At 52.9% G+C, this 27086-nt stretch overlaps 1 protein-coding gene and 1 long non-coding RNA gene across 7 annotated transcripts in view; one reads left to right on the top strand and one right to left on the bottom strand.

Annotated features, from left to right (window-relative positions):
• Positions 1-27086, top strand: part of TBX5 (T-box transcription factor 5) — a 136029-nt gene that overhangs the window by 83653 nt on the left and 25290 nt on the right. For 2 of the 6 annotated variants that reach the window (XM_030959250.1, XM_030959249.1), the window contains exons 2-6: positions 15585-15760; positions 17848-17942; positions 20422-20541; positions 21529-21676; positions 23668-23820. In XM_030959250.1, coding sequence (XP_030815110.1) covers positions 15614-15760; positions 17848-17942; positions 20422-20541; positions 21529-21676; positions 23668-23820 — 663 coding nt within the window. In that variant the 5' untranslated portion in view covers positions 15585-15613. Of the gene's footprint in view, positions 1-8203; positions 8234-10682; positions 10798-12942; positions 13218-15419; positions 15440-15584; positions 15761-17847; positions 17943-20421; positions 20542-21528; positions 21677-23667; positions 23821-27086 lie in introns of those variants that run through there. The other 4 variants (XM_030959248.1, XM_030959246.1, XM_030959244.1 and 1 more) reach the window with 4 other exon arrangements.
• Positions 22532-24389, bottom strand: LOC115909722. Its single transcript, XR_004061165.1, has 3 exons — positions 24343-24389; positions 23695-23804; positions 22532-22942 (listed from the first exon to the last, which is right to left on the bottom strand). It is a non-coding gene; the product is annotated as an uncharacterized LOC115909722 (long non-coding RNA).

Here is a 27086-nt window from a genome sequence, read left to right as displayed (position 1 = left end):
CAGAGAACTGATAAGTTCAGGTCTGTATTTTCAGATCTATTTTCTGTCCATTTCATGGACAAACATTTGGGGCAGGATGATCCTGGCTGGATCATCCTTAGGGTGAGGTCTTGGCCCTGCAGCTGTGGGGTTTGCCATGGGGAGATCTGTCCTTCCTGTCCTTCCTGTCCTCCTGTCCATCCCTGTGACCTCGGGCTCTGTTCTGGCTGAGCTGAGCAGCCTCTCTGGCCACAGGAGGTGTCTCACAGGCAGCTGGGGCAGCAGCTGGGCTCTGGAATCCAATTTCCACTGGAACCTGGTGGCAGGAAAGCTTTGGCAGAGGGAGGGCTGTGGCCAGCACGGTGTTTGCAGCATCCCTGCCTGTCCAGCAGCGATACCCAAGGCTGCTCCAGCAGCTGCAGCTTCACAGTCCTGCCTGGCCCCAGATCTGCTCTGGGTGGGCATCCCCACTCTGAATTCCCTCTCAGGCTGATTTCTGAGCATGCTGAGCTTGGCTTTGATGGGAGCCTTGCTGCAGGCTCCCTTCTCGAGACAGGAGGAGCACCAGCAGATCCAGCAGACCCAGTTCTCACTGGGCATTCCCAAATCAGCCTCTCTCACCCAGCAGCTGCAGAAAATACAGCAACAGGATTTAATGCCAGCTCACCTGGTAAAGCTGGAGAGCCAAGTCTTGTGGAGAGAGTGCTGGCATCTATTTTTTTTTTAATAGGAGTATTTCATTTCTATATATTTGGAACAACAGGTTAAAAGCACAAGTCAGTGCTGAGTTAAAGCGTGCACACAAGAAATAAAAATAGCACATGTTGGGCTTGGTGGAGAGAAGGGAAGCTTGCACCACTTCCATTAAAAATGACATTTAAGTGGAAGGTGAGCTTGAAACTTTGACAGGACCATGTCCATCCCCTTTGGAGCCTGCTCCTGCAGAGCCAGGGTAGAACAGATTTCCCTGCTGATGATCCCTCACTGATTTTTGTGTCTGAGTGTGGGGAAGGTCCACTGAAACGAAAAATAACCAGATTTTTTCCCTGAGATACCCCTATCAATATCAGCCTCTACAGACAAACAACTCTTCTGCTGCACACCTCATTTAGGAATAATTGATGTCCTCCTCTTTCCTCCTTTCTGTGATGGAAAAGGGTATTAAAGATGCCATCCTGTGTCTGAAGATGACATGGGATATTTGGGCTTTAATAAAGCATTTTTCAGCACCTGCTGAGGCTCAAGGCTGGGTCTGGAGACACGTTGTGGGATGTGAGTCCCAAATCCCCAGGGTGACACTGAGATTTGGCTTTTCCCACTGGGCTGGGCCTTGCCCACTCAGGGGAAATCAAGGGGAAATCAGACCAAAAAAGTCCTGGAAAGGAAAAAGGCATGAAAAGAAAAAACAAAGAAACAAAACCCTCCAAATGACTGAAAACCCCTGTAAGCCCACACCTCCCTTCCTCTTCCCCATGGTTTGGAGTGGATGCTTTGGGGGGATCTGTTTTCACTCAGGAGCGGGGCCACCCTGCCATGGTGGGGCAGAGCTGGCTCCATCCCCACGGGCCCTGCACCCCTCTGGGCTGAGGTGGCTGCAGCCCCAAGCCAGGGGCTGGGCTGGGCTGGGCAGAGCCCTGGGCAGGCACCAATAACCCTGGGCAAGGTTCACCCTGCCCTGGCCAGGACCGGCCCCGCCGAGCTCCCAGCCCGAGCAGTGGTAGGGGTCAAGCCAATGCTGACACTGGGGCCTTTGATTGTGTTTGATTCATGTCCCAACACCACTGGTAGGTCAGATGGGCTGTTAATCCAGATTCCCTTCCCCCTTCCACAGAGGAAAAAAAAAGGAAAATGAGAAATAAGTTTAGTGGGTGACTTCCCAGCTCGCTTCAAGGCTTATGGTGCCAACTGGCTGCAAGCTCTGCGTTTCCTCCTCCTCAGTTTGGTTTTTTGGGGGTTTTTGTCATGGTTTTGGTGGTTTTGGGGGGATTTTTGTGGTCGGTTTTTTTTGTTTGGTTGGTTTTTGTTTGTTTGTTTGTTTGTTTTTAGTAGTCTGCTGACTAAAATGCATTGGAAGGAAAAAAAATCTCAGCTGATGTGTGGAGCAGAGTCTGGTGGTGAGGTGGTTGTAACCTGTTTCAGGGGGACCTGGGCTGCCTGGGAAGCTGCGGTGGAAGTGGGTTCTCTCTGCTTTGCCGTTTGTATTTAATCCCAGGGATTCCCTTTCCATCTCATCCTGGCAGCTGGAGGCTGGAGGAGGAAGCTTTGGAGCAGAACTCAGCATCACCCCCGTTTTCTGTCCGTGCAGAGCTTTTGCCTGCTTGAATGTGCCTTTACATGTGATAGGGATGTTTTTTTTCCAAGCCGATAAAACGTATTTGTGTGATAAAATGTATTTGGTGTCGCTAAAAGGCCGGATAATCAGATTGTGGGTGTGCCGAGCCGGGACACAGAGGGTGGTCGGAGGCACAGCCACCCTGTGAGATGATGCTGTGTGGGAGATGCACTCTGTGATTCCTGAACGCGGGAATTCCCCGGCTCCCGCAGCCCGTGCGGGTGGCTGGGAGCCAGCAGGAGCTGCCGGTTGGATTTGGGAAGAGGCCGGGGAGCAGCAGCCCAGGGGGTACCTGGGGCGCGACACCCCCGCTGGAGGCTGAAAATAGCGTCAGGCGGGCCCTGGGCTGGGGAAGGCTGCTGTGGGCAAATGACCAATTAGGGAATCTTTGTCAGATTCGGGAAAGCCGAGATAAGTCCCTTTTATCAGCCTATAAAAATACCACTTTCACTTATCTGGAGCTACCTACGCCGCCCAGCTGCGGGAGCCGGGAGGGGGGAGCGGAGCCGCTCCTCAGACAGAGGAGGAGTTTCGGATGGGCTTGACAGCCAGGGGGGTTTGGAAAAACCTTTTCTGCCGCAGAACGAGCCCTCTCCCCTCGCCTCTCTTCCCCCCGGAGCCCACCAGCTCTCCTGGCCGCGGTCTGCCTGGATGGAGAATCCAAATTTTCCCTTTTCCTTTTATTTTCACCCTTTTTTCCCGGTGTGATGCTGATGGGGGGGCTCGGCCAGGTGGCAGAGGAGCCGAGGAGTTTCTGGGGCAATTCCGAGTGGGGAAGGGGCACCCTGGGCACGGAGAAGGCACGGGCTGCTGGGTGGGTGGGTGGGAGCTGGCTGCACTCCCCCTTGTGCACTGAAATTCCCGAATTTACATGGAAATCCTCAGATCCACGGGGATCCATCCTCCCCCCGAGGCCGTGCTGGGGCTGGGTGTTTTTTGGACACCCCAAAAATCTCTTCCTGCATCTGTGCCTGTGCATCTGAAGGCATCTCCGCCCGGATCCCCGCACGCAAATGGAGGATCAAGACGTGGAAAGAGTGCTAACATGAATTCCTACTGTGGGAAAACATGCTGCACTTTGATTATTTTTTCTGTGGTTTCCAGGCTGTTTGGGCTGTAGGAAAACGAGCAGATAGAGCGTGGAGGGGGGAAAAGAAACCCATCAGGCAACCCAAGTCGCAGCGCTGCTTTCTAGGTTTTTGAGAGGCTGTTGGGGAAGAGAAAAATGCGGGGAAAATATGGTTTTCGTTAAAAAAAAAAAAAAAAACAAGCGGTTTTGCTGGGTTGGAAAGAGGGCAGAGAGGCAGCTGCTCCCCCCTCGCCCTTCATCCCCCCAGATCCAGGCCCGCAGTTCTCCATCCCGCTATTATTGTTTTTTAGGGCAGAACAAGCAAATCTGGCTGGCACCGAGTGAGAGCCTTGGCTGGCATGGGGTGAAATCTCCTCTCTTGGGGTTTGGGCAGGCGAAACTTTGAGCTGGGGTTTTTGTGGGGTGGTTTCTCTTTCGAGGAACAAACCCGGGGATGGAGAGGAGCAGCGGTGCCACGGGGCGTGGGGCGACCCTTTGGGGGCTCGGGGAAGGGGCTCGGTACCTTTCGCACACATTTGCTGGAAGGGTTTCCAAATTCTTTTCCAAATATAGCCCCGGGGCGGCTCTCGGCTCCTCCGGGTGCCCTTCAGGCAGCCCGGGGGGACAAGCGCGACCCCGGCAGCCGGGAGGGAACGGGGACGAGGTGACCCCCATGGAAACACGCGTGGAAGCTGCAGGGCCCATCCCCACCGCTCTCCCTTTTCCCCGCACTCCGAGCGAGCTTATTTTGGGGGGTTTTTTTTTGATCCTTTCTGCCCTGCTGTCACCTCCGGTCCTTCCCCGAGGGTGGCACCGTCCTCCATGCCCTGTGCCGGGCCAGCAAGGAGGGCCGAGGATTTATTTCCCTATTTTAACCCAAATCTGGGATTTCCCACCCCAAAACGCCCTGGCAGGAAGGGCTGAGTGGGGAGAACAGTGGGGTGTCCACAAGCGCCTTCAGCTTTGGGGGGACACCAAGCCAGACCTCCCCTTTCCCTCAGAATTCCCGTCCTGGACTCAAACCCGGGCAGCGGGAAGGAGGCAGAGGCTGGGGGGCATCTGGGGTGAGGGGACCCCTCCCCGCCAGGCCTGGGAGCCTTCAAAGATCATTTCCCCCGCGATAAATGGGATTTGCACCCGCACCCTCCCCGCCCCACAGCCCCCGGTTCCGTTATAAAAGGCTCCGCTTGGGATATTTCTCCCCCATCACGTTTTTATAGCGAGATCAAGGACAAACTTGTTGCGGGTCTTTGGGAATTTTTTTCTGTAGTTTTTTTTTTTTAATTTTTTTTTCAATTTCTTTTCGAGGGAAAGCTCGGAGAAATTTGCGGTTCTCCCGCCGCAATTAAGAGGCAGAGGGAGCGCGATCTTGATTGCTCCTGCTCGTTCTGCTCGCTTCGGAGGTGGGGAAGGGGAGGGGGAGACGGGACGACGGGAGGGAATTGATTTTAGATTTCTCTTTTATGTCGGGTCTGGTTTCTGGTGATTAAATTTCTCTCTTCTGTGGACTGAACCTCGGGATAACTGATTAATAACATGCCACTTGGCGCCAACACGGGGTCTCGAGGCCTTTAATCGGCAAGATGCACAAGAGAACAGAGAGAAACACAGAGCAGGACAAAACTCCACCGACTATTTCAGCCTGCTGCTCTCTGCCTCGGCGGATTTTTTTTTTCCCTCCCCCTCATCTTTTCAGTATTTCCTGCTAAACTCGTAAACTTTATTTGATTTACAGCTATTTCATGAACCTGCTTAAACTAACATGTGTTCCGTCTTGTCCGACTGAATCATAAAAACAATCTTGGATCCAAACGAGATTTTTTTTTTTTTTTAAGGAAGAAACGAGTTATTAATGACAGAAAATAGACATTGTCTTGAACGGCGGCTCCTCGAGCCCCCGGAGAGGGGAGGTTGGTGGCTCCTGTGCCCGCAGCCTGTGGGGGGACCCGGGCTCGGCTCCGCAGGTCCCACCCGGGCTCCTTTTTTTGGGACCTTTTTTTGTGCAGAGATTCGAGCGCTCCTTTCCCCTCTAATAGGAATATTTCGTTGGAAATGAACGATTTTCAAGGCAAAATGGGCTGGTAAAAGCATTAACCCGCGGCCCCTGTGGTGGCAGCCTGGCAGACACACACGGGGCAGGTAAACACGCCAGGCTGCACCCCAAAAATCCCAGGCAGGAACGAAACGAGCTCCTGAAATTTTCTGCAGTGGGGTGAAAACAGAATTTTTTTGCGCTCAAATTTACAGGACAGAGAAGCACGTTTCAACACGAACTGTTGATATCCTTGGAACAGGTATAAATCCATAGGATTGTACGGATGGAAGCACACGCGGGTTTATAAAAAAAATCAGATTTACCACACCGAGCACCACCCAAATATTCAGCCCCGATTCGTACTTCTGTTTGTGTGGAAAAGCTCTCCAGAGAAGATACCTGCTACCCTCAGAATTAACTCCCTGGCATTTCGGGAAGCAGGATAGGGCATCCCACTGCTCCCAGATATCGCTGATAATCCGCGGGGCTCTGCCCCTCCAAAACCCATTTCTCTTCTGCACTCGGGTAGCTCAGGGCCCTGAAGTTGCAGTTTGGGACCTCACCCAGCCCTGGAACAAGAGGGGAAATGCTCATTTTTTTCTCTTCTATTCATTCTGTGATCATTTTTAGTATTTAACATTTTCTGAAGACGCACACAAAAGAAATCTCAAGAACTCTTTGGGTTATTGATATAATCTGTGTTTTTCCAGCAGAGATAAAAATGGATTTTAGGATGCCTGTCATGATACCCGTCCAAGGCCGAGCCCACAGCCACCCCCCCATCTCCCTGGGAGCGTCTCCCGCTCCCAAAATTCGCGGATAGCCGGGAATACAAAGGAAAATCTGGGTATCCCAGAGCGGCCGCGCTGCGCTGTCGCCCGGCGTTATTCAGGGCAGGGGGCGAGAAAATGGGGGAGAAACGGAAAATGGGGAAGAAAAGAGGCGACAGGGCTTGGAAAAGAGGAAAGAGGAGAAGAAAAATGAATTGGAGAGAAAGGGAGGAAGAAATTGGGCCGGGATGAGGAAACTGGGGATGCCCGGGGGGTCTCCCCCGCCCAGGGCTCCTCTGCCCGGGAGGGCGAGGGAAGGAAAAACATCCACAGGTGATGCTGTGGGGCCTTTTATCGGTGCCTGCTTCAAACCCTGCGGGATCGGGCTCCTTTTGCCACCCCCTCCAAGGTCAGGGCAGGATCGCTCTCAGGGAGAGGCACAGGGCGCTGAGGATTTCCCCTTTTCTGCCCCCATTTCGTTTCTTCCCAGGGAGAGAAGGCCTTATCAGCTTTTATTTTCTCCTCGAGGCTGAGATAAGGCCCTGATTGACGCTCTGGTTGGAGCGGGGATCCCACGGGCACCCCGTGCCAAAAAATCCCCTACGATAATGGGCACAAAGAGAAATTCAGCCCAATTCCCTCTGTTCCTGGGCAAATGGGGAAAAACTGGGGAGGGAGTGGTGGACCCCTGTCTGCCCAGACTCCCCTCCCTGAGAGAATTTTCTCCCTTTTGGAGCGAACGGGGAAAAGGGAATGGATCCCTCCTGCTCCATTAGGGATGAATTTGGGGATCCAGGAGGAAAAGGGATTTTCACCCCCACGCGTGGGAGGTGCGGAAGGGCAGCGCCGTGCCCGCGCCTCGCCAAGCCAAGCCCTGCCTCTGCCCCGCTCCTTCTTTTTCATTTTCGTCACTGTTTTAAAGCCTGCAGCTCGCCTGGGAAATTAATGGGCTCAGGGAGGGGAAAAGGGTTTTAATTGCAAACTTTTTTTTTTTTTTAAGGTAGCCAGAAGGGCGGGAAAAAGAACCCCAACAAACCAACAAAACCCAAATCCAAAACAGCCCAAACCACAAACTTTAAAAGAAAAACGCCTATTCACCTGTAATTAAAAAAAAAAAAAAAAAAAGAAAAAGCTCGAGCCAGGTATCTACCCCCGAAGGCTCGTCTAAAGCAATTCTCCAGCACTAAATGCAGGATTTTGTAATGGAAATAATGACAGGACAGAACTGTATTGGCGGGACTTTTATACAAATATTTTGTTGATACCAGCTCTCAGATCAATGCAGTCAGCCCCTGCCGCCATGACTGAGGGGAAAGAAAATAGGAAAAATTGGGAGGAAAAAAAAATCCAACACATATTAAAAAAAACCCCAATAAGTGAATGGACAAAAATGCTTCCAGAGAGGAGGATTATTTTAAACACTTGTTTGCTCCCAGGTGCGTATTTCGCCAAAGCGAAAAGCGGCCAACAAAAGGGAAATAAAGGCAAAGAGAGAACTGGTCCGAGAGGGGAAGTAAATTATCTAAAAATGGAAAGGAAAAATAATAATCCCTGCTAGGAGGAAGCTGATTTTCTCTGAAAATATGGCAAGGAGCAAAAAAAAAGAGCTTTGGGAAGCCACAAGTGCTGATGTCTCTGTATTTGACCAGCCGGGCGTCCCTGGGCAGGGCGGCCGCCGAGCAGCCGCGAGAGAAACGCAAAAATCTCTTCGATTTGGTTAAGCCGACCCAAAAAGTGATTTTAAAGGGGTGTGGAGGGCGGGCGGGGGGAGAGCGAGTTCACGCTCGGCACTATTTCTCACTGCTGACACCTCGACCCCACTGCGAGCCAGCACCCCGGCCATCCATCCCCTCCCTGCAGCAAATCCCGCACGGAGAGAGCTCCGGGGAGAGCCAGGGACACCCTGCACGGGGCTCCGGCCATGAGGGGCTCTAAAGCCCGCCGGGGCCGGGCGGTGCTGCCGGGGAGCTGAAAAACCAGGATCGAGACCCGCAGGGCTGCACGGAAACTCGGGGGGGGACAGCCACGCACCCGCCATCCCCACCCAGGTAAGTGCCGCACGGTGTTAGGGGCCGTGGCTGCTGGAGAATTTGTATTTCTAGATAATATATAAATATATATTTATATATATGGGGTGCATAGGCGGCGCATCCACGCTGGTCGCTCGCCCGCCTTCTGCTGGCGCGCAGATTTGCGCCCACTCCCACTGAGCTGTGAGGAGGGTGGGGGCAGATTAAGGCTTGTGTGCACCCAAAAATCCCTCTTTAAACCCCGGGTGAAATGGAAATATCCATATAAAACCAAGAGGGGATGGGGCAGGGATGGCTCGAGCTGTTGGGCAAGTGTTTGTGAAGATCTCATCACCTGCACATCCACACAGGCGATTTTTGCGCTGTGCCTGGGGGTGTTTCCGTGTACAAACAGCCGCGTTTATTCACGAGGAACCCTTGGATCTCAGCACTCGTGCGGTCACGCTGCACGTTTAGTCTAAAGATACCAAATAAATAATAGATGGAATAATGGGATATAAAATCGCTTAAAGGCTTGAGAGAAGAGGCATCGTGTGCGGGGGAGTGTTTGCAAATGGGGTGTCCGCACTCATATGTGCACATCTGTACTTAAATACCTGCATTTCCCTTAAATACCTGTATTTCCCTTAAATACCTGTATTTTCGGGTGCTTTTATCTGCATCCCCGCGTGTGCCGGTTCTGTGGCCCCTCATGCTCCCCGTTCTCATTCGCCGGCAGCAGCAGCAGCGGGATCCGCGCTGCTCCAGCCGCGGAGGCCGGGAGCGGGCAGGGGCAGCGATTCCCGTCCCGCAGGGCTGGGGGGGACCTCAGGGGACACCAGGAGGTGATGCCGGCTGCGGGGGAGAATATTTGAATTCTCATTTCACGTGAGGTCCTATCCTGCTCCGCTGCCAGCACCTTGGGCGCTCGGAGAACCATCCTCGGTGGGTTTTTCCCTTCTCTCAGGGTTTTTTTTTTTTTCCCTCCATCCCGGACATTTGGGAGGACGCCGAGCTGACAAGCGCGGCCAGATCCAGCAAACGGGGCGCACCAGGGTTAAAGGGGCCTTTTCCTCCCTAACCCCCTTAATTATAATTTTTTTCCTCCATCCTTGCTGGTGCTTTTCCTGTGGGCCTGGTTCCCCCGGAGCCCGCAGAGCCGGGCCCGGGGGGCTCAGGGCAGGGCCGGGGGTGCTGCCTCAGCCCCTCGGCCCGGGCAGGGCGGCGATGCCCGCTGGGAACTCACCTTGGCTCCCGCACGGCTCCTCGCTCTCCTTGGCTGCTGCTCTTTAATTCCTCGCTCCCTGTTTCTCCACCTCTCTTTTTCTGTCGGAGGAAAAAACGCTTTAGCACCTTTTTCTCTCTATGTGTGTGTGTATTTTTTTCCTTTTATTTTTCCTTTTATTTTTTTCCTTTTATTTTTAAAATTTTTTTTGTAATTAGAGTGAAATCTTCCTGCTACCACCGCGTGTGCATCCTAAAATTCCTCCAGACTAAGGGAGAGCTGGGACACGGGGCAGCGCCAGCGGCGCCTCTGGCTGCACTTGGAGGGATCTGGAGGGTTTTGATTTTTTTTTTCCCCCATGTCAATCTCATTTGGCAAATAATCGCCTGGACTTGCTACTTTTTTTTCCCCTTTTTTTTCCCTTATATTTTTTTATTTAATCAGAGCAAATAATTGGTTCCCGAAGCACACTTGAATCCGTGCAAATAACCAGGTTATCATTTACTATATATAGCCCAGCGTGCTTGCTTCCAGAGGCGCCTGAGAGTTCATTGGACAAGTTTCCTGCTCACTCTCACTGAATTATTTGTTTAGAAAAAGAAATTCAGCTGAATAATGCCAATCCCGTTGGATTATTTAAATTGCAGTGAAGAGGGAGTTTTGCTTCTGTTTTCTCCCTTTTCTGCTCGAGGATGAGGGGGTTTCCCTGACGTTTCCAGCGGCTCCGTGCCTGCTCGGATATGATCTAAAACCCCTCACACCCGCATGTCTAAGTCTGCCTGGTGAATATCTATATTTATATATATATAAACATACATCATATAGAGGTCGCACACACCCAGCCACGGTTATTTTGCATTTCACCGAATGGATTTCTTTTGGGAGGAAAAAAAAAAAAAGGCACAGGAATCTCCCTGATAGAGCTTTAAAAAGAGGAGAATAATACAAATTAACCTTCCATTACTGCTGCAGTCAACCATGACAGAATAGGCCAGTTGCGTGGTTGGTGACGTCTCCGTGTCCTATAGGAGCAAAGCTCGTGAGATAGCAGCTATCGCCTTGAACTCTCTTTATTTTATCCGAGTATGGCTGGTAATAAACAGTAATATTTAATTTGTCTGAGACCACAAACCGGCTTCGAGCTGGAAGGCTCCTCTCCTTGCCCTTCCAGTCCTGGGGGAGCCTGAATTTGCCGTTCTTTTTTTCCCCAGCTGCTTTCTTTTTTTTTTTTTTTTTTTTTTTTTTTTTTTTTTTTTGCTTTCCCTCCTTGTCCACTCCTCTCCCCCCCCCCAACCTGCAGACGGAAATAAATTCGATTTATTTGCATCGTTTTCAACTTGTCTTCAAGGTGTTTGAGAGCTAGTTTGGCACTGGAGAGGTGAGTGCTTTTCTAGGCAGCGGCCGTGCTCGGGTTCGCTCTTCCGAACTTCAGCATTTTCACTTCTCCCTTCCTTTCCGCCCAGGGGAGGGAAGCTATTTTTCTCTGCCAGAAACCATTCTCCTCGTTGCTTTTGCTTGTATTTTTTAAGTAAAGCCCGCTGTCCTTTCGGGGATGCTGGTGGCACACGCGCGGTGCGGGGCCGGCCGCGCTCCCCGCGTGTTTCCGCGGCTTTCCCGCACCTCCTGCCCGCCTTTCCCACTGCCTTTCCCCGCTTTCCCCCCGGGTTTGCGCCTCTCGGAGCACAGCCCAGGCCAGGGAAAGGCTCCTCGGAGCCCTCGCTCGCCCCAGGCCGGGGCTTCCTCGCCGCCTTCCCCGCAGGGCAACGAGCGCCCGCTTTGCTGCCTGGTTTATTTGTGTTTGGAAGGGCTCCACAGCTCCTTTCCCCTCGAAAAATAATGAAATATGGGACAAGCTTCGCTCTGTTTGTTTAAGTAACGTTCTCTGGCTTATTCTTTGCGGCTACAAGTGCAGTTATTTTATTATTGTTATTTGCGAGCGTTTACTGTTGGCTGTTTCTTCTCAAGTAGCTGCTGGGACTGGCGTGCACATGGGAAAGGTTTGGGAGATGCCAAACTTCACCCGCAGCCGCACCCCCCTCCCCGAGAGCCGCTCAGAGCCCCCAGACTTTCCCCTTCCTCACCTCAAACTTTCAGAGGGCTCCGGTGTTATCGCGCCCTGCGAGAGCTGGGAGCGAGGGTGGATTTGCTGAAAACTTCCTCGAAACGCCAAAAAAACAACAACAGAAAAAGAAATTGTCTGAGAGGCAGAAAAGAGTGAGGGATTTTTTTTTTTTTTTGGATGGGACAGAGCGGCGAGCAGAGGGTGGGGGCAGCAGCAGGAGGAGGAGGAGGAGGGTGGGCAGAGCAGATCTGAACCATGCCATTTATTCCGAGTCTTATCAAAAATCCGCCTCGCCAATCTGGTTCTCTTCAGCCTGCAGAATGCGACAGGGAGGCTGTTTACCCTGCGCTGACCTATTCAACTTTACCCTCCCAATAATACATTAAAAAAAAAAAAGAGAGAGAGAGCGAAGGAAGATGCAGATAAACCCCCAGCCCCTCTCCACGCTGACGGCTTGATTATTTGAGCTCCGGGGGGCTGCGGCCTTCGGCCGTGGCAGCGCGGCCAGGGGTGAGGAAGAGGATGGCAAAGGGCAGGGGAAGGAGCCTGGATGCGGCCGCAAGCGGGGACAAGGGACACAGCTCCGCGCACACAGCCCGGGGCCTTCGGTGCCGCTGCGCCGCGGTTTTTTTGGGGGGTTGCACTCATTAGGAAAATCTATTTTAGGGGAACACCCCGCACCCCCCAATAAAAGGCCTCTGTGAGCAGCAGCAAATTTCGAGCCGGGTTTAAATCCACACCTCCGGGCTGCCTTTGAGGGCGGGAGGGGGAACTGGGGGTGGCGCGAGGTTAGCGCAGCCAGCGATCTATTTAGGGCTGGGGGGCAGGATATTCCCAGACGCTGAATTTTCTCTTTGGTTGGGAGAGATGGATGGAGGAGGGAGGGAGGGAAGGAGGGAGGGAGCGGGGAAGGAGGTAAAGGAGAGGGGGAGGGTTGCTGGGGAGTTTGATGATTGTCTTTGTGCCTTGTTCTTGTTTGCCGGCCAGAAAAATAGGCTGGAAAAGGAGGTTTGGGGGGGAGGGGGCGGGAGGGAGGGCTGTGGGAGAGGGAGTCTCTCCGGAGCAGGATCCCAGCTGGTTGGGCAGTGGGTCCCGGCACTTGGCGAGCGGAGCTGGACGAGCCCACGTCACCTCCGCGCTCCGCTCGGCTCCTCCGCGCCCCGCGCCCGGCTCCGCGCACGGCGGCAGCGCCGCGAACCTGCCCGGAGGAGCGGGGCTCACCAGCCGCCAGAAACTTTTTTCTTCTTCTTCTTTTTTTTTTCCAAGAGGGTGCTGTTTTCTTTTTCCGCTCTTTCGCCCTCTCGCGCTCTCTCTCTCTCTTTTTTTTTTTAATTTTTTAATTACTATTTTTAATTTTTAAATTATTTTTAGCTGGGCAGCAGCAAGAGTCGGCTGGGGAGAACTGCATCAGATCAGGCTGAGAAAAGGGTGGGGGTGGGGGCTTTATCTTGGTCTCAGGATCCTTTCTAGCGCGTCTGACAACCTGGAAGTGTTTGGAGAGCAGCAGAGAGAGAGAGAGAGAGAGAGAGACAGACAGAGAGAAGCAGGCTTGCATTGGATAGATTTTTTTCTTCCAGGCTGGGTTTTCACATGCTGATCCGCAAATATAAATAAATAAAAGGAAATATGCACACGAGAAGCCTGATCCCATTGTAATTTCCATTGCAAACGGGGGAAATAGAGCCACACATTATATATGTGGAGATGCATTGATTGCATGGAACTCAACGAGCAAGGTAACGGCTCTTCCATTGCCATGTCTGTCCGTCGGGGTCGGTCTGTCCTCCGTGTGTGCGGGTGCGTGAGCGAGGCACAGCGAGAGCGGCTGCCCGGGGGCACCGCGAGGCCTCGGGAGGCGCGGGGAAAGCAGCGGGGGCTGCTCTGCCCAGCGCTCCTCGGGCTGGGGGGGGGCGGAATAAAAGCAGAGGGTGGTGATTTGATTTTATTTTATTTTTATTTTTTAAGATTTTCCCCCCTCCTTGTGCTTTTTCCTCTCGCAAACCCACTCGGCGCTACTTTAGCAAAGCGAGATGCATTTTTCATCCAGCCACCGCGGCCTGGTTCTGTCAAGCTCCATTTCTTCTCAGAAGCTCTTTTAAGGGGAAAAAAAAAAAAAAAGAAAAAGAAAATAGAAGCCACGGATCGCTAAATGCTCTTAGTTGTAGGGTTATTTTTTGCGGTCACACCCTCTGTTTTTAAAATTATGAATATTTTTATATCTGCTTAATTATGTCTGGGCACGGAGAGCATCGAGGAGGCTTCGCTGGGCTGGGCTGCGCTGCCATGGCTGGGTCCCTCTTTGTTTTAATAAACATGCTTTAGTGTTTTTTATTATTATTTTCCCTCGCTCTACCCCCTAACCTTGCCAGCTCTAGGGGAACCATAGCTCCAAGCTGGAGGGAAAGCGATTAAAAAATGCATAAGCGGCACTTCCCAAAGCAAGGAAAAAAACCCAAACAAACAAGACACCACAACAGTCCAGGAGGAAAAAAAAAAAAAAAAAAAAGAGGAGGAGGAGGAGGAGGGGAAGAGAAAAGCCTTAAATGGTCCCTGGAGCTGCGGCTCTGCCCCCACGGGCTGGGCCCGGGCCCGGCGCGGCGGCTCCCGCAGCGCCCCGCGCACTTTCCGCGCTTTCGCTTCGCCCTCGGCTCTGTGGCCGGGAAAAATCCTTTGGGAAGAGAGGGAAGGAGGGAGGGACCGGCACGGGCCGTGCCTGCACGAGCTGCAGCTCCAGGGGTGCGGACCTGCAGTCCCCTCGCTTTTTGTCCTTCTAAATGATATATCCGTCCGTGTGTGCCTTCCCCACCACTAGCGGGGAAGATCATTTTCTCCCCCCTCCCTTCCATTCCCAATTTTCCTTCGCTTTTAAAGGAGAATTGCCTTTTTCTCGCTCTCCCTGCTTGATTTTGAACAGCTTTCAAATATCGTTGCAGGGCGAAGAACTCATTAAAAAACATTCTCATGTATTTAAACCCAATATTGCCTCCATATGGTTGGCCTTTCAAAACTGAATCCCCTTTTTTGAAACATGCAAGAAATATTTTTTAAAGCAGCTAAAACTCCAAACTCCTTAAAAACAATAAAAACCTAACAGATCATTTAATGCCTTTTATCTTTTTGGGTTTTGTTTTTTCTTTTTTGTGTGTGTTGCTATGAAACTTTTACCATTCCTGATAGAGCCTTTAAAACTAAGTCAAAATACAGTTTTAAAACTCACTGCGGTTACTCACATCAGATATAAACCTTGTAATTTTTAAGCTCGTTTACTCTGCTGGTGCAGTTTTATCCTAAATGTTCTGGCTTAGTTCACTCCGGCCCCAATTCCATCCCCCGTTCACCAGCCCGAGTCCTCGTTACCTCGCACAGCGTTTGTCCGATTGATTTATTTGCACTTTTATATTGTAATTTTCTCGTCCATCCTTTACTTTTCTTGTAACTGCCCGGCCTAAGAGAAGAACAGGCTTTTAAAATTTTCCCTGCTTTATAAGAGGTGCAAAAAGTTGACTTTTCCTTGGGAATTGGGTGCTAGAAGTGGCCTCGTGTGTCAGTGGTGTTTTCCTGCTCCAAACGGGAGCGGGGTGAACGCTTCCACTTCCCTGCGAGCAAATTTGGGAGTTTCAACCCCCCGGGCCGCAGCGATTCGGGAGGAATTGGAGGTGGCCAAGCCTCGGGAGGTCGGGGGATTGGAGGTGGGGGCTCCGGAGCCATTTGTGCCCCTCGCTGCTCGTTCCGCAGCCCCTGGGGTGCCCCGCTCCCCGCGTGCTGCCAGGCAGCCCGAAAAACGCGCTGTTTACCTTTTCCAAAAGATGCATTCAATAATACCGCCTCCCCCTTCCCCTCCCTCCCCACACCCCCCCCGAGCCCCCCCCAAATCCTATCATCCCTTGCGGGCTGCGATAATAAATAAAAGTCTTTATTTCTCCCTCTCCCAAAGTTAAAGGGCCTTGTGAGTGTTAAAGTGAGTGTTGGGATGGTCGCGGCAGCCCCGGCCGGCGCTGCTCTCGCTCGGAGCCACCCCGCCCGATCAAACTCTATCTTTTATTAAACGTCAGCATTGACTTGTGCGTCTCTTATCTCTGCTCTCTCCCGACGTGTGCCTGCAGTGGGGGATTCGGCGAAGGAAGCTCGTAACATGGCGGATAGCGAGGAAGGCTTCGGGCTGCCCAGCACGCCGGCCGATCCGGAGGCCAAGGAGCTGCAGGCCGAGGGCAAGCAGGACACGCAGCTGGGGAACACCAGCAAGTCCCCCACCTCACCCCAAGCAGCCTTCACCCAGCAGGTAAGCGCCCACGCTGCTCCCCTTGCACCCCATCCCTGTTCTATTCGCTCATTGCCCCTTTCCCACCCCATCCCTGTTCCACTCGTTCATTTGTCCCTTTTCCATCCATCCCTGTTCTATTTGCCCCTTTCCCACCCCATCCCTGTTCCACTCGCTCGTTTCCCCCTTTTCCACCCCATCCCTGTTCCACTCGCTCGTTTCCCCCTTTCCCACACCATCCCTGGTCCATTCGCTCGTTTCCCCCTTTTCCACCCCATCCCTGGTCCATTCGTGTGTTTCCCCCTTTCCCATCCCATCCCATCCCTGGTCCATTCGCTCGTTTCCCCCTTTTCCACCCCATCCCTGGTCCATTCGCGTGTTTCCCCCTTTCCCATCCCATCCCATCCCTGGTCCATTCGCTCGTTTCCCCCTTTTCCCCGCGGTTTGCCCCCTCCCCAGCTGCGGGGTTGGGCGAGTTTAGGCCCCACGCGTGGGTAAAGCCTCGCCTGGCCGTGGGCTCACCCTCCTGCCGTGTTATTTGAGGTCGTGCTCCAGCACCAAAGCTGCGGGGATGTGCCTGGGAGAGTTTTGGGGGTGTAGAGGAGCAAGAGGGGAGCAGGACCCCAAAACACAACGAAGGGAGCCCGGCCTGCAGCGGCACCCCCACACCCACCAGTGTCCGTGCGCGAGTGGGCAAATGCACGGGCGGGCACCCACAGGGCGGAGATGCCTTTCTATATAAATGTGTATATTTTGTACATATCCACATCTGTGCGCCCCTCGGAGCCCCGGGCGGGCACAGCGGGCACTCAGCGCAGGCTGAGCCACGCGTGGGCACCCCCAGAGCGACACCTGGGGGGTCCCTGATGCCCTCCCTCAGCACAGGCCCCCCTGGCGCTGCGTGGGCTCCGTGCTCCGAGCCAGCCCTCGGCTTCTCCCCGTGCTGGGAGCCCTGGGGAGGGAGGGCAGAAATGCGGGGAAAGGAGATTTTCACGATTTTCACCGCGCTCCCTGCTGTGCGGTCCCCCGGCACCTACCCGCGATGGACCCCGCTGCCCACGGGGTGCCCAGAAGGCTCGGCAGGGCCAGTTTAGAAAGCGATCCCCGAAGTTTGAGGGGCATTTTTAGTGACGGGGAGAAGCGCTTGGTTCGGCCGGGGGTGTCCCCTGTGCCTCCCAGCCCGGCTGCAGGGATGCGTTGTCCCCACGGTGCCATCTGACCCAAGCACAGGGTGGGAAAGAGAAAATCGGGGGCCGAGGGGAGCAGGGTGACACGCCACGCCGCTCTGGCCTGTAAATCACTCGTGGGACGGTGTCAGTCTGCTCGGCTTGGCTCTGGGAGCGGCCGGGCCGGGGCGCCGGGGATTTCTCCGGGAGGATGCGGTGGGAGCGGCTCCGGGGGCTCTCTGCCATCGGCCCCCGCCCCAGAGCCCCGCAGGACCCCGCTCCAGGCCTGCCCTGAGCGGCATCCCCGCGCTGCGGCCTGCAAACGCTCCGGCCTGCAAACCCTCCGGCCGGCTTTGGGCAGGCTTATCCCGGGAATGCCCCGAGCTCCGGCCCGCAGAGCCCGGCCCTGCCCTGCCAGCTCCCGGCGGGGCCGTGCGGGGCCCGGCTGCCCTCGGGGTTGTCCCCGGTCCTCGGGCTGTCCCCGCTGCCTCAGGGCTGTCCCCTCTCCCCTCAGGCCTGTGCTCGCTCCCCGGGGCTGTCCCCGCTCCCCTCAGGGCTGTCCCCGCTCCCCTCGGGGCTGTCCCCGCTCCCCTCAGGGCTGTCCCCGCTCCCCTCAGGCCTGTCCCCGCTCCCCTCAGGGCTGTCCCCGCTCCCCTCAGCCTCTCCCTCGGGGCTGTCCCCGCCCCTCGGGCGCCCTGCTCCCTGCCCCCCTCAGGGCTGTCCCCGCTGCCCTCGGGGCTGTCCCCGCTCCGCTCGGGGCTGTCCCCGCTCCGCTCGGGGCTGTCCCTCGGGGCTCCCGCTCCTCGGGGCTGTCCCCGCTGCCCTCGGGGCTGTCCCCGCTCCCCTCAGGGCTGTCCCCGCTCCGCTCGGGGTTGTCCCGCTCCGCTCGGGGCTGCCCCCGCTGCCCTCGGGGCTGACGCTCTGTGCCTCCCCGCTCCGCAGGGCATGGAGGGCATCAAGGTGTTTTTGCACGAACGCGAGCTGTGGCTGAAGTTCCACGAAGTGGGCACAGAGATGATCATAACAAAGGCCGGCAGGTAAGAGCAGGGGGGCTCCGCGGTCCCCTCGGTGTTTGCGGGGACGGGGGGACACCCCCGCCTGGATGGGGGACACCGGGCACCTCCCTGGCCCGGGGACGGTCGCACCTCTCGTGTCCGAGCCCCCGTGTGTGTGTGTGTGTGTGTGTGCGTGTGTGTGTGTGTGTGTGTGTCACTGCCCGGCCGTGCAGAGCCCTCCCTGCCTGCAGAGAGGCGGCAGAAATTGTTTCTTCTGGCTTCTTTCTCAACCAGAACAGTTGGGTCATTAATTCCGACTTCAGGCCTTTGGAAACTTTCCAGGCGAACGCGAGTTGCAACCACTTGGCCAGAAAGCAAACTTTGTTTAGAGCGGCTCGGTGGGCCATTATTATTATTATTTATTATTAATGCAATTTGGCTCTTCTGCTTCCCCCCAAAGTTTTATGCCATTTTACAGAGTTTTTTATTTATTTCTGCTCACTCTGGAGCGAATATTCCCATCTCAGCCACTTCACCCCTTTTAAAAGTTTAGGCGGTCTTCAGCTACTGTTTATAGAGAGATAATAAAGCTGTTTAGATGCAGAGATAGATGCGTCCGCAAATAAATATCATGTGGGTGTGTTTCTATGCGGGTGTTTATCTGCGTGGGTGTGCGGCAAAATATGCAGCCTCGCAAATCCAACTTTATTGGGGTTTAATCGATTCCATGACCGGCTGTGTAAACCTGATCCGCAGATATTTATATGCGGACGAGGGTATTTTTGAGGGGATTTAACATTATCCTGGATATTAACGTGGTGGAGGTTGTTAAATTGAAGAGTGGCCAGCGAGACGCAGTAAAAAAGTCTCTCCAGTCCTATCAACAAATTGGGGGCAGCCCGAGGGAGGATTTTTCGTTGTGATTTTCAATTAGAATTCTTGGAGGAAAAGAGAAAAATCCTCCACGTGTAGGAATAGTTTCAGATTGTAGGGATGCAATCAACAAGGCAGAATGAAACTTTCATTTTGCTCTGTCAGCTGGTATTTGCTTTGGGCATCCAAAATTTGCCTGAAGAGGGGAATAATAAATATCGAGCTGGTTGGATAAAGTTTTAGCAAATAGATCTCGCCTTCCCCTTGAACCTTGCTGCTGCAAAAATGGATTTGAAAAGGGTTTGTGTCCAAGGGGACATGGGATGGAGTCGGTGCTGGGATGTCCCCAAAAAAACCCCGGTTCACAGGGACAAAAAAAAAATTCCAACTCTCGAAGGGAGACAGAAACCACCTTGCAGAAATTTCAAACAAAAATCTCTGTGGACAGAGATCTCATTTGGAGAACAATAAAAGAGACATTTACAGGCAGGGCTCGAGGGGAGATGCGGGCTCGGTTTCCTTATTTACATCCTTGCCCGTGGTTCTCGTTGAAGTCCCTGGTCCCGCCGCTCAGGTGTTTTCCATGGAGTTACAGATTAATCTCCAGGTGGAATTTGGTTTCTTCTCCCTTTAAAAAGTTTAAGTTCAACACACGCTTCCTTCGTTGGGCGCTTTTCGCCCCCCCTACAACTTTTTAGAGCCGAATTAAAGCCCAGCCCAGGTGCCCCACGGCAGCGATAAGATCCCGAGCCTCGGAGAAGAGCGCGGTATTTTTAGAGGTGTGGGACTTTTTTTATATATATTTTTTGTTGTTTATGCGTGTTTTAAGTCCAGGGCTCCATTTTCATCTGCTTTATTTTTAAATATTTGGAAAGCTCGAACTAAAATAACAGCAGTGGTTTAAGTGCCTGCCTTGCAGTAATGGAAAATACTTCGAAAAGTCCCTGCCTTGTGTGTATCCGAGGGTTTCCAAGGATTTGTCAGGTGTGCTTGCTGCTGTCTCGGGGTGATCGCACGGCTGTTCACGGATTTTCTCTTCCACCTGAGTGCGTGCAGGTTTTTTTGCTCTGTATCTGTCCCTAGAACCTCGAGGTGTTCATATAAATGTATTTTAAATGTTTATATTTCTGTATATGTAATATATGAGAACATATTTCTATAAGCATATACATTTATAGAAAGATATATAAATATAATTTTTATAGGAGTATCTACATTATAACTTTTATTTTAAAACTTTTTTTTGGCAAATTTCCTCTCCTGTTCCAGCAGTTTAAGGAGGGAGGGAAGTAACTTGCTTCCAAAAGTTCTCACGCTCAGATTTGTTAAAAAAACCCGGAGATTTAAAACTTTGGTGAAATAAATAATTAGTGAAAATACGAATGGATTAACAGATACACGAGGAGGTGAATAAACAAACCCGCCAGCCTCGAAATTCCGATTTTGCTTTGATAAATCACCCGGTTCGCCTGGATGGGACCCAGCACCACCCGAACTTGTCCCACATGCCAAGGGGACGGTGGGGAAGATCCACCCGGGAACGGGGTTTAACCCTTTTGTTAAATGTTCCCCTCAATGTCACCTCCTCGCACACACGAAACCACCTTGGCAAACTTTGTTTTTATTTATTTATTTATTTATTCAACAGGCGAATGTTCCCCAGTTACAAAGTGAAGGTCACTGGACTCAATCCAAAGACGAAGTACATCCTGCTGATGGATATTGTACCGGCGGATGACCACAGATATAAATTCGCGGATAATAAATGGTAGGCACGCGTGGGGGACACGGACGAGACCTCTGGGGCTGCCCGGGGGGGAGAAATCCTTCAATCAGCGGCTCGTCCTTCTTTTTCCGTGCAAAATGTTGGGCTGCAGGAGCCTCACCTGGGCGTAGTGGGGTGTTCCTGGGAGAAACGGGAGAGAAATGCATCAGAAAAGAAAAGGAAAAACCGCAGGAATTCTGTCGCAATTAACGAATTCTGTTCGACTATGAGGTTATTTGCTATTGTGGAGCTGATGGTTTAATTACATTAAGGAAGGGAATATCGCCGGGCAGGAAAATCTTTAAGGATTGTTTTTTTTTACTCCTGGCCGTTAATTAGGGAAAGGGGGAAGGATGGGGTTAAACGGGCGAGCGGCGAGAGCCATCTCCGACGGGAAAGGTGCCAAAGAGCTCAGTAATTCCCCGAGCCAGCCCTGCTGGAAATGCCTTTTCTCCCCTGCACGGGGTACCTGGGTGCGAGGGGACGGAGGGGCAGCTGGAACCCACGGGAGGGGATGGATGGGGAAGCAGGATCCCCAGAAAGGGACGAACGGGGAGCAGGAGCCCCAGGGCGCGGACAGCCAGGGGGCAGATAACCCAAGGCTGGGACAAGACACGACCCAGGCTGAAGGGAGCAGGAGCCCCAGGAGGGGACGGACGGGGGAGCAGGAGCCCCAAGAGGGGGCAGATGGGGAGCAGGAGCCCCAGAAAGGCATGGCCGGGAGCAGGAGCCCACGGGAGGGGATGGACGAGAGCACGAGCTCCAAGAGTGGACTGAAGGGAGCAGGAGCCCCAGGAAGGGACGGAGGGGGGAGAAGGAACCTCAAGTGAGGATGGACGGGGAGCGGGAGCCCCAAAAGAAGGATGGACGGGATCAGGAGCCCCAGGAAGGGACGGACGGGGAGCAGGAGCCCACGGGAGGGGACTGAAGGGAGCAGGAGCCCACGGGCCGTCCCCAGGAGGCCGCAGCTCAGCCCCGTGTCCCCCGCAGGTCGGTGACGGGCAAGGCAGAGCCGGCCATGCCCGGCAGGCTGTACGTGCACCCCGACTCCCCCGCCACCGGAGCGCACTGGATGAGGCAGCTGGTTTCCTTCCAGAAGCTCAAACTCACCAACAACCACCTGGATCCCTTCGGACATGTAAGTGCCGGGGCTGGGACAAGGGCATCGTGCTGTCCAGCACCCATGGGGGTGTCCCCTGCCACCGAGGGCGAGCCAGTGTCACCCACCCTCAAAGCCAGGGCTGCTGGGGTGTTATTGCACCCCTGAGAGAGCGGGATGAACCCCACTGAGGACCCCCCAAAAATAGAAGCATAAACCTTAAATTGGTGCGAATTGATGGCAGATTCCCGGGGCCTGGAGTTGGCGAGTGGGTGAAACTCTCCTGGCTTCACTGAGAATTTGGTCACTGATTTTAATCGCATGGGGAGTCCCCAATCGTTAAAATCCGCCCGCTGCCTCCGGGAATTTGCCTAACAGGTAAAATCAATCAGGCACAATTAGCAGAGGAAATAGGATCTAAAACGATGTGGATCCCTCGATCAGGAAAAAAAAAAAAAAAAGAAAGAAAAGTAACAATAATTAAAGACAATTAGAGAAATTGAAGTCCCGCTAGAACTTCTTGGGCGCTAAAAAAGTCTTTGCGAGACTTGTGGGGCCGTGAAAATTTGTGTGAATTCTGCAGCCAGGAGCAGCCCTCCTTCGAAGGTCTCCAAAGATGCGAGTTCCTCTGAGCAAATATATATGTGCGTGTATGAATAAAATATATATACGTGTGTATATATATATATAAAATATATAATTGAACGAATATGTGACTCCAGATCTTGCCAGCCCTTTCCAAGAGTGGATTTTTCTCCAGTCTCGTTTCAACACTTCAGTTTCATTTTTTCCAAGCTGTTTTTTTTTTTCTTCTTCTCTGCTTTTTAATGATAAATTTTGTGCTATTAAATCCTCGCCCACGTGGTAGCCAAGAAGTGAGAGGGCTTTGGGGGAGAGGAGCCAGCAGAGTCCCGAGCCCACCCCAATGCTGAGCATCATTTACAAGCTCTCTTTTGCACCTCCATTTGCGGGGGTTGATTTCCTTTTTCTTTTTATAATTTGGATTTTATTTTAATTCTAACGGAGCTGCTGCAGAAGGAGTTTGCAGGGGCCGCTTCCCAGGGATCAGGACCTTTCCTGCGGGAAGAGGGAGGGGAGCAGCGCAGCCGGGGGAACCCATCCCAGCCCCGGGGGTGCTTTTGGGGATCCGGGGGGTGGATCCGGCCCGGGGGGAAGGGGCCAGGCATCCCCGCTGGGAACAGGCGGCTCTGGGGAAAAAGTCCCTCCAAACAAACCGAAGACGCTGAAGGGACAATAAGGGACTTCAGAGGAGGAGCTGCGCCAGGAGCCTCTCAATTAGAGTCGCTGTAATGAAATTAAAAACCATTAGATCGTTCACCGTTGATGTCTACGACTTTCCTGGATGTCAAAGCAATTTGCTTAAACCCCCGGGACGGGGGAGGCGGCGGCGGGACGCGCTGCGTCTCTCTGTCGCCAGGGTCCGGCAGTCATTATCGGGCCCGAGCGGCCCCCCGCCGTCCCCCATCCTCCCCCGGGATTAACCCGGTACCGAGCAGGGCCCGCTCTTTATCTGGAACCCCCCACAGCCCCTCCCGGCTCCGCCACCGTCCTGTGCGGGTGGCTGGCGGGAGGGATGTCCCTAAACCCCCAAATCCCCCCAGCTCTCTTCTCTCGCCCTTTCTTCGCTCTTTATCCCCCTGGGATGGGATGGGGGTGTTGAGATGCCCCCATCAGGTGTTGGGGGAGCATCTCTGGCCCCTCAGGGGTTTGTGTGTGAGGAGCAGGTGAGGAAGAACCTTTGACAGCACCTCCCGGCCCTGCTGGGCTCCCGGGCGAGTTTCTGGAGAGATCCGTGTCCCTACCCCAGCACCTCCCTCTGCCCTTCGAAGGGGCTCCTGAAAGGGGCAAACATTTTGGGGAAGGGGCTCCTGAAAAGGGCAAACATTTTGGGGAAGGGGCTGCGGGTTCCTGTTGGTGTGCGTCCTTCTCCTCCTGCCCTGGAAGGGGGATGCGCCGTGCTGTGCCCCCTCCATTCCCACGGCATGTCCTCTCCTTCTCCCCCTGCCCAGATCATCCTGAACTCCATGCACAAGTACCAGCCCCGGCTTCACATCGTGAAAGCGGACGAGAACAACGGCTTCGGCTCCAAGAACACCGCCTTCTGCACCCACGTCTTCCCGGAGACTGCCTTCATCGCCGTCACCTCCTACCAAAACCACAAGGTGAGGGGCTGGGCCGGCCCCCGCCCCGCAAACCGCATCCCGCTCCTTGCCTCTTCCTGAGGACACTCCGCCCCTCTTCCCTCCCTGCTTCTTCTTTCACTTCCTCTTTTTCTTTTCCTCTTCTTTCCTTCTCCTTTTTCCTCTCCTTTCCCCTTCTCCGCTTCCTTGTCCCCTTCCTTTTCTTCTCCTTGTCCCTTCTTGTCCTACTCTCCCCTCCCTGCCCTTTTCCTTTCCTTCCTTCTCCTTTCTCTTCCCCTTTCTTTCCTCTCCCTGTCCCCTTCTTTTTCCTCCCCTTGTCCTACTGTCCTTTCTCCTTTTCCTTTCCTTCCTTCTCCTTTCTCTTCCTCTTTCCTTCCTCTCCTTGTCCCCTTGTCCTTTCTCCTCATCCTTTCCTCTCCCTCGCCCATTTTCCTCCTCCCTTCCCCTTTCCTCTCTCCCACCCCATCCCCTCTGTTATTCCTGGCCGCACAAAGCATCCAAAGCCAGGCTCGGGACGAGCCGGGGAGGGGGGAATGAGCTCACCAGGATGCTTTGCTCACACGGAGACGACCAACCGAGGAAGTTTGCTTTATCTTCCCCCCCTCGCCGTGGGTCAAAGGCTCCTAATCTGGAGGAGGGAGCCGGGCGCTCCCCTCGCGGCCGGGCGCTGATAACCCGGCTGCCCACGGCGGGCTGCGGGCTCGGCAGCCGGGAGGCCCGGGCAGGAAAGGGAGGCTCAGCCCCGGGATCAGGCAAACAAAGCACGAGAATAACGGGATGGGTTTGCCTTCTGCTGGGTTGGGTGGAATTACGGTTTTCTTGGTGCTGTCGCTGCTCCCATTCCTTCCCTGCTTGGGTTTGGGCTTCCCCACCCAGCAGGGAGGAGGAGGAGGAAGGCTGAGTGTTGAAGGCAGGGTGGTTCTCCACAGATGAATCTTTCACCAACTGTCCCTCACCACAGCCCCATGAAAACTCAATTTCTTTCAGCAAAAAAGCAAATTCCTCTCCTAATCACATAAAAGGCACTTATTATAAACTTGTACGTACAGGCAGGTAGGATGGCTCCTTTGTACCCGATAGAATAATTGTTTCTCAAACAGAGAAAAGTCATTTAGCACCCCAAAGAAATCCTGGATGCTTTCCTGGAAATGCAGGTTCCTAAAGCTGTGTGAAATGATTGCATTTCCTCCATCATCAGCTGACCAGCAAGCTGCAGAGAGCAGAGCTGGGCTGGAGAAGAAAGAGTATTTCACCATAACTAGGGAGAAAGGAAAATACTTCCCTGCCCTTTAAAATAGGAGCTGCTGGCATGGTTGGGACAAGCAAACCCAATCCAAATCGAGTCCTTGCCAAATTATGCCTTAAATTATAACTCCACTGTGGATGCTATAAAATCAAGTTTAACTTCTGCTTGATGGATTTGCAGAAAGAATATAATATTAATAGAAGTGGGAGTTAATAAAACAGGACACACTGCCTGCTTTAAAGGCATTTCCCGAGCACAAAACAGACGTGAATGGAGCTGCTCTCCTTTGAAGAAAAATGGGGCTGGTTTATAGGAAAAGAAATGATCATGCAAATAAAACTAAAGCAAAGCAGGAACATGTAAGTACAGTAGTCTGGGAAAACTGCCATGCTAGGAGGAGCAGGAATATTTGATTGTAAATCAGCAACATCTGTGTGATAAGAAATGACATCTGTGTATCTGACACAGGCAGGAATCCCCACAGAAACACCAGGACACATTTTACACACCCCTGACACGTTTTACAGGCTCTGACATCCCTCTGCCCCCTGACACACACATTCCTCCCTGTGCTGCTTCGAGTCAGGGGGGGAACAGGGGAAGAGTGGCTGGAGCCCCAAGATAAAATCCCAACTGGGAAAGATAGAGCCATAAAAATAAACCAGGGGATGATCTTCCCTAAAAGGCATCTCCCTGCAGGGAAGGGAATAAAAGTTGGAGCTCACCCCAGTGCAGCCAGGGAATGATATTGGGGGTGATGCAAATGCCAAGGAGAAACATCTCCCAGCTGAGGTGGGTGAGTTGGGGTCTTTTCCACCAGCTGAAACCTGAGCTCAGCTTTCACAGCTGAGGTTGCTTGGAAAACCAGATTTTGCTCTTGTAACACATGCTGCATTCCCCCTCCCGTAAAGGATGGCAACCCCCTACATGTGGGGTATCCCCAGCTCTTGCTGATTTTTTTTCCCATTTTTCTCTCTCACCTGTAGCTTATCCCTCATGCAATCTTTCCCATCCACCCCAGCCAGCCTCTGACATATTTTACACAGAGTTTTAAACACCCATGTATTTTACACAAAATTCATCCCTGCATGGGGTTTAGGTTTCAAGAGCTCTGTTAGAGCTGAATTCTATTACAGAATGAATTGTGTGACTCACCCCAAAATGCATTTGAGTCCATGCTTACACAGCTTATAGAAATACCTGCCTGCTTCCAGATAGGTCAATTTATTTCAAGAGCACAGCTGCAATCCCAATGTAGGGCTTGTGCTTATTTCCCCTGATATTTTAGACAGCCTGAAAAGATATTTAAGCACCCTGGGATCTCCCTCTCCTCAGCCCTACTCCCCAAAAAGAGGCTTAAGCTATGAAGAGAATTTTGGTGAAGTTTTCAGGGTGGTTGTCAGCAGCTCCATTGGTCACCTCCCCCCTCTCTGCTACCCTTAAAAACACCCCAGAAATACTGAAGTGTTAAAAAAGGTCACATGCACATTTCATTTCCTTGCCCTTTACACAATGGGTGCTTGCAATCAGGTTGATTCCCAAATATTAACTTTCCCTGCACTTAAGCACCATTTTGCTGTAGCTTAAATCATTGTGTTACTGGCTGATATTTATTAGGTATGAGCTCTCTGCTTAGGACCAGGAAATGAACCTAATAGACAGAAATAATTAAGGTTCTCCCCTCACGAGGGTTCTTTCAAAAGCAAGAATTCACAACAATTATTCTCATTAATTTTTACAACCTACTTTCCCCCTTAGCTGGGCTTGGGCTTTATATTGGTTCCCCCCCTCAGGATATCCGGTTTTATGCTGATTTTCTTTCCCCCACCCTAAGTTATTTAACATTCTTGGTAGCCAAAATTCTTTTAAGGAAATGTTAGCCCCAGCTAGGATGTTCCAGGCACCCAGAAATGCTGCGTTCACCAAGGAGGGGCAGGGCAGGGCTGAAGACTGGATTCACTGCCAGGTATCTGGTGGGATTTCTGAATACAGAGGTTCATCCTTCCTCTGAAAAGGGGACGAAAAAGAGGGAAGAGAAGAA

Source organism: Camarhynchus parvulus, chromosome 15 (assembly GCF_901933205.1).
Source record: "Camarhynchus parvulus chromosome 15, STF_HiC, whole genome shotgun sequence".
NCBI lineage: Eukaryota > Metazoa > Chordata > Aves > Passeriformes > Thraupidae > Camarhynchus > Camarhynchus parvulus.
This window is presented reverse-complemented; position numbering and strand designations above follow the sequence as displayed.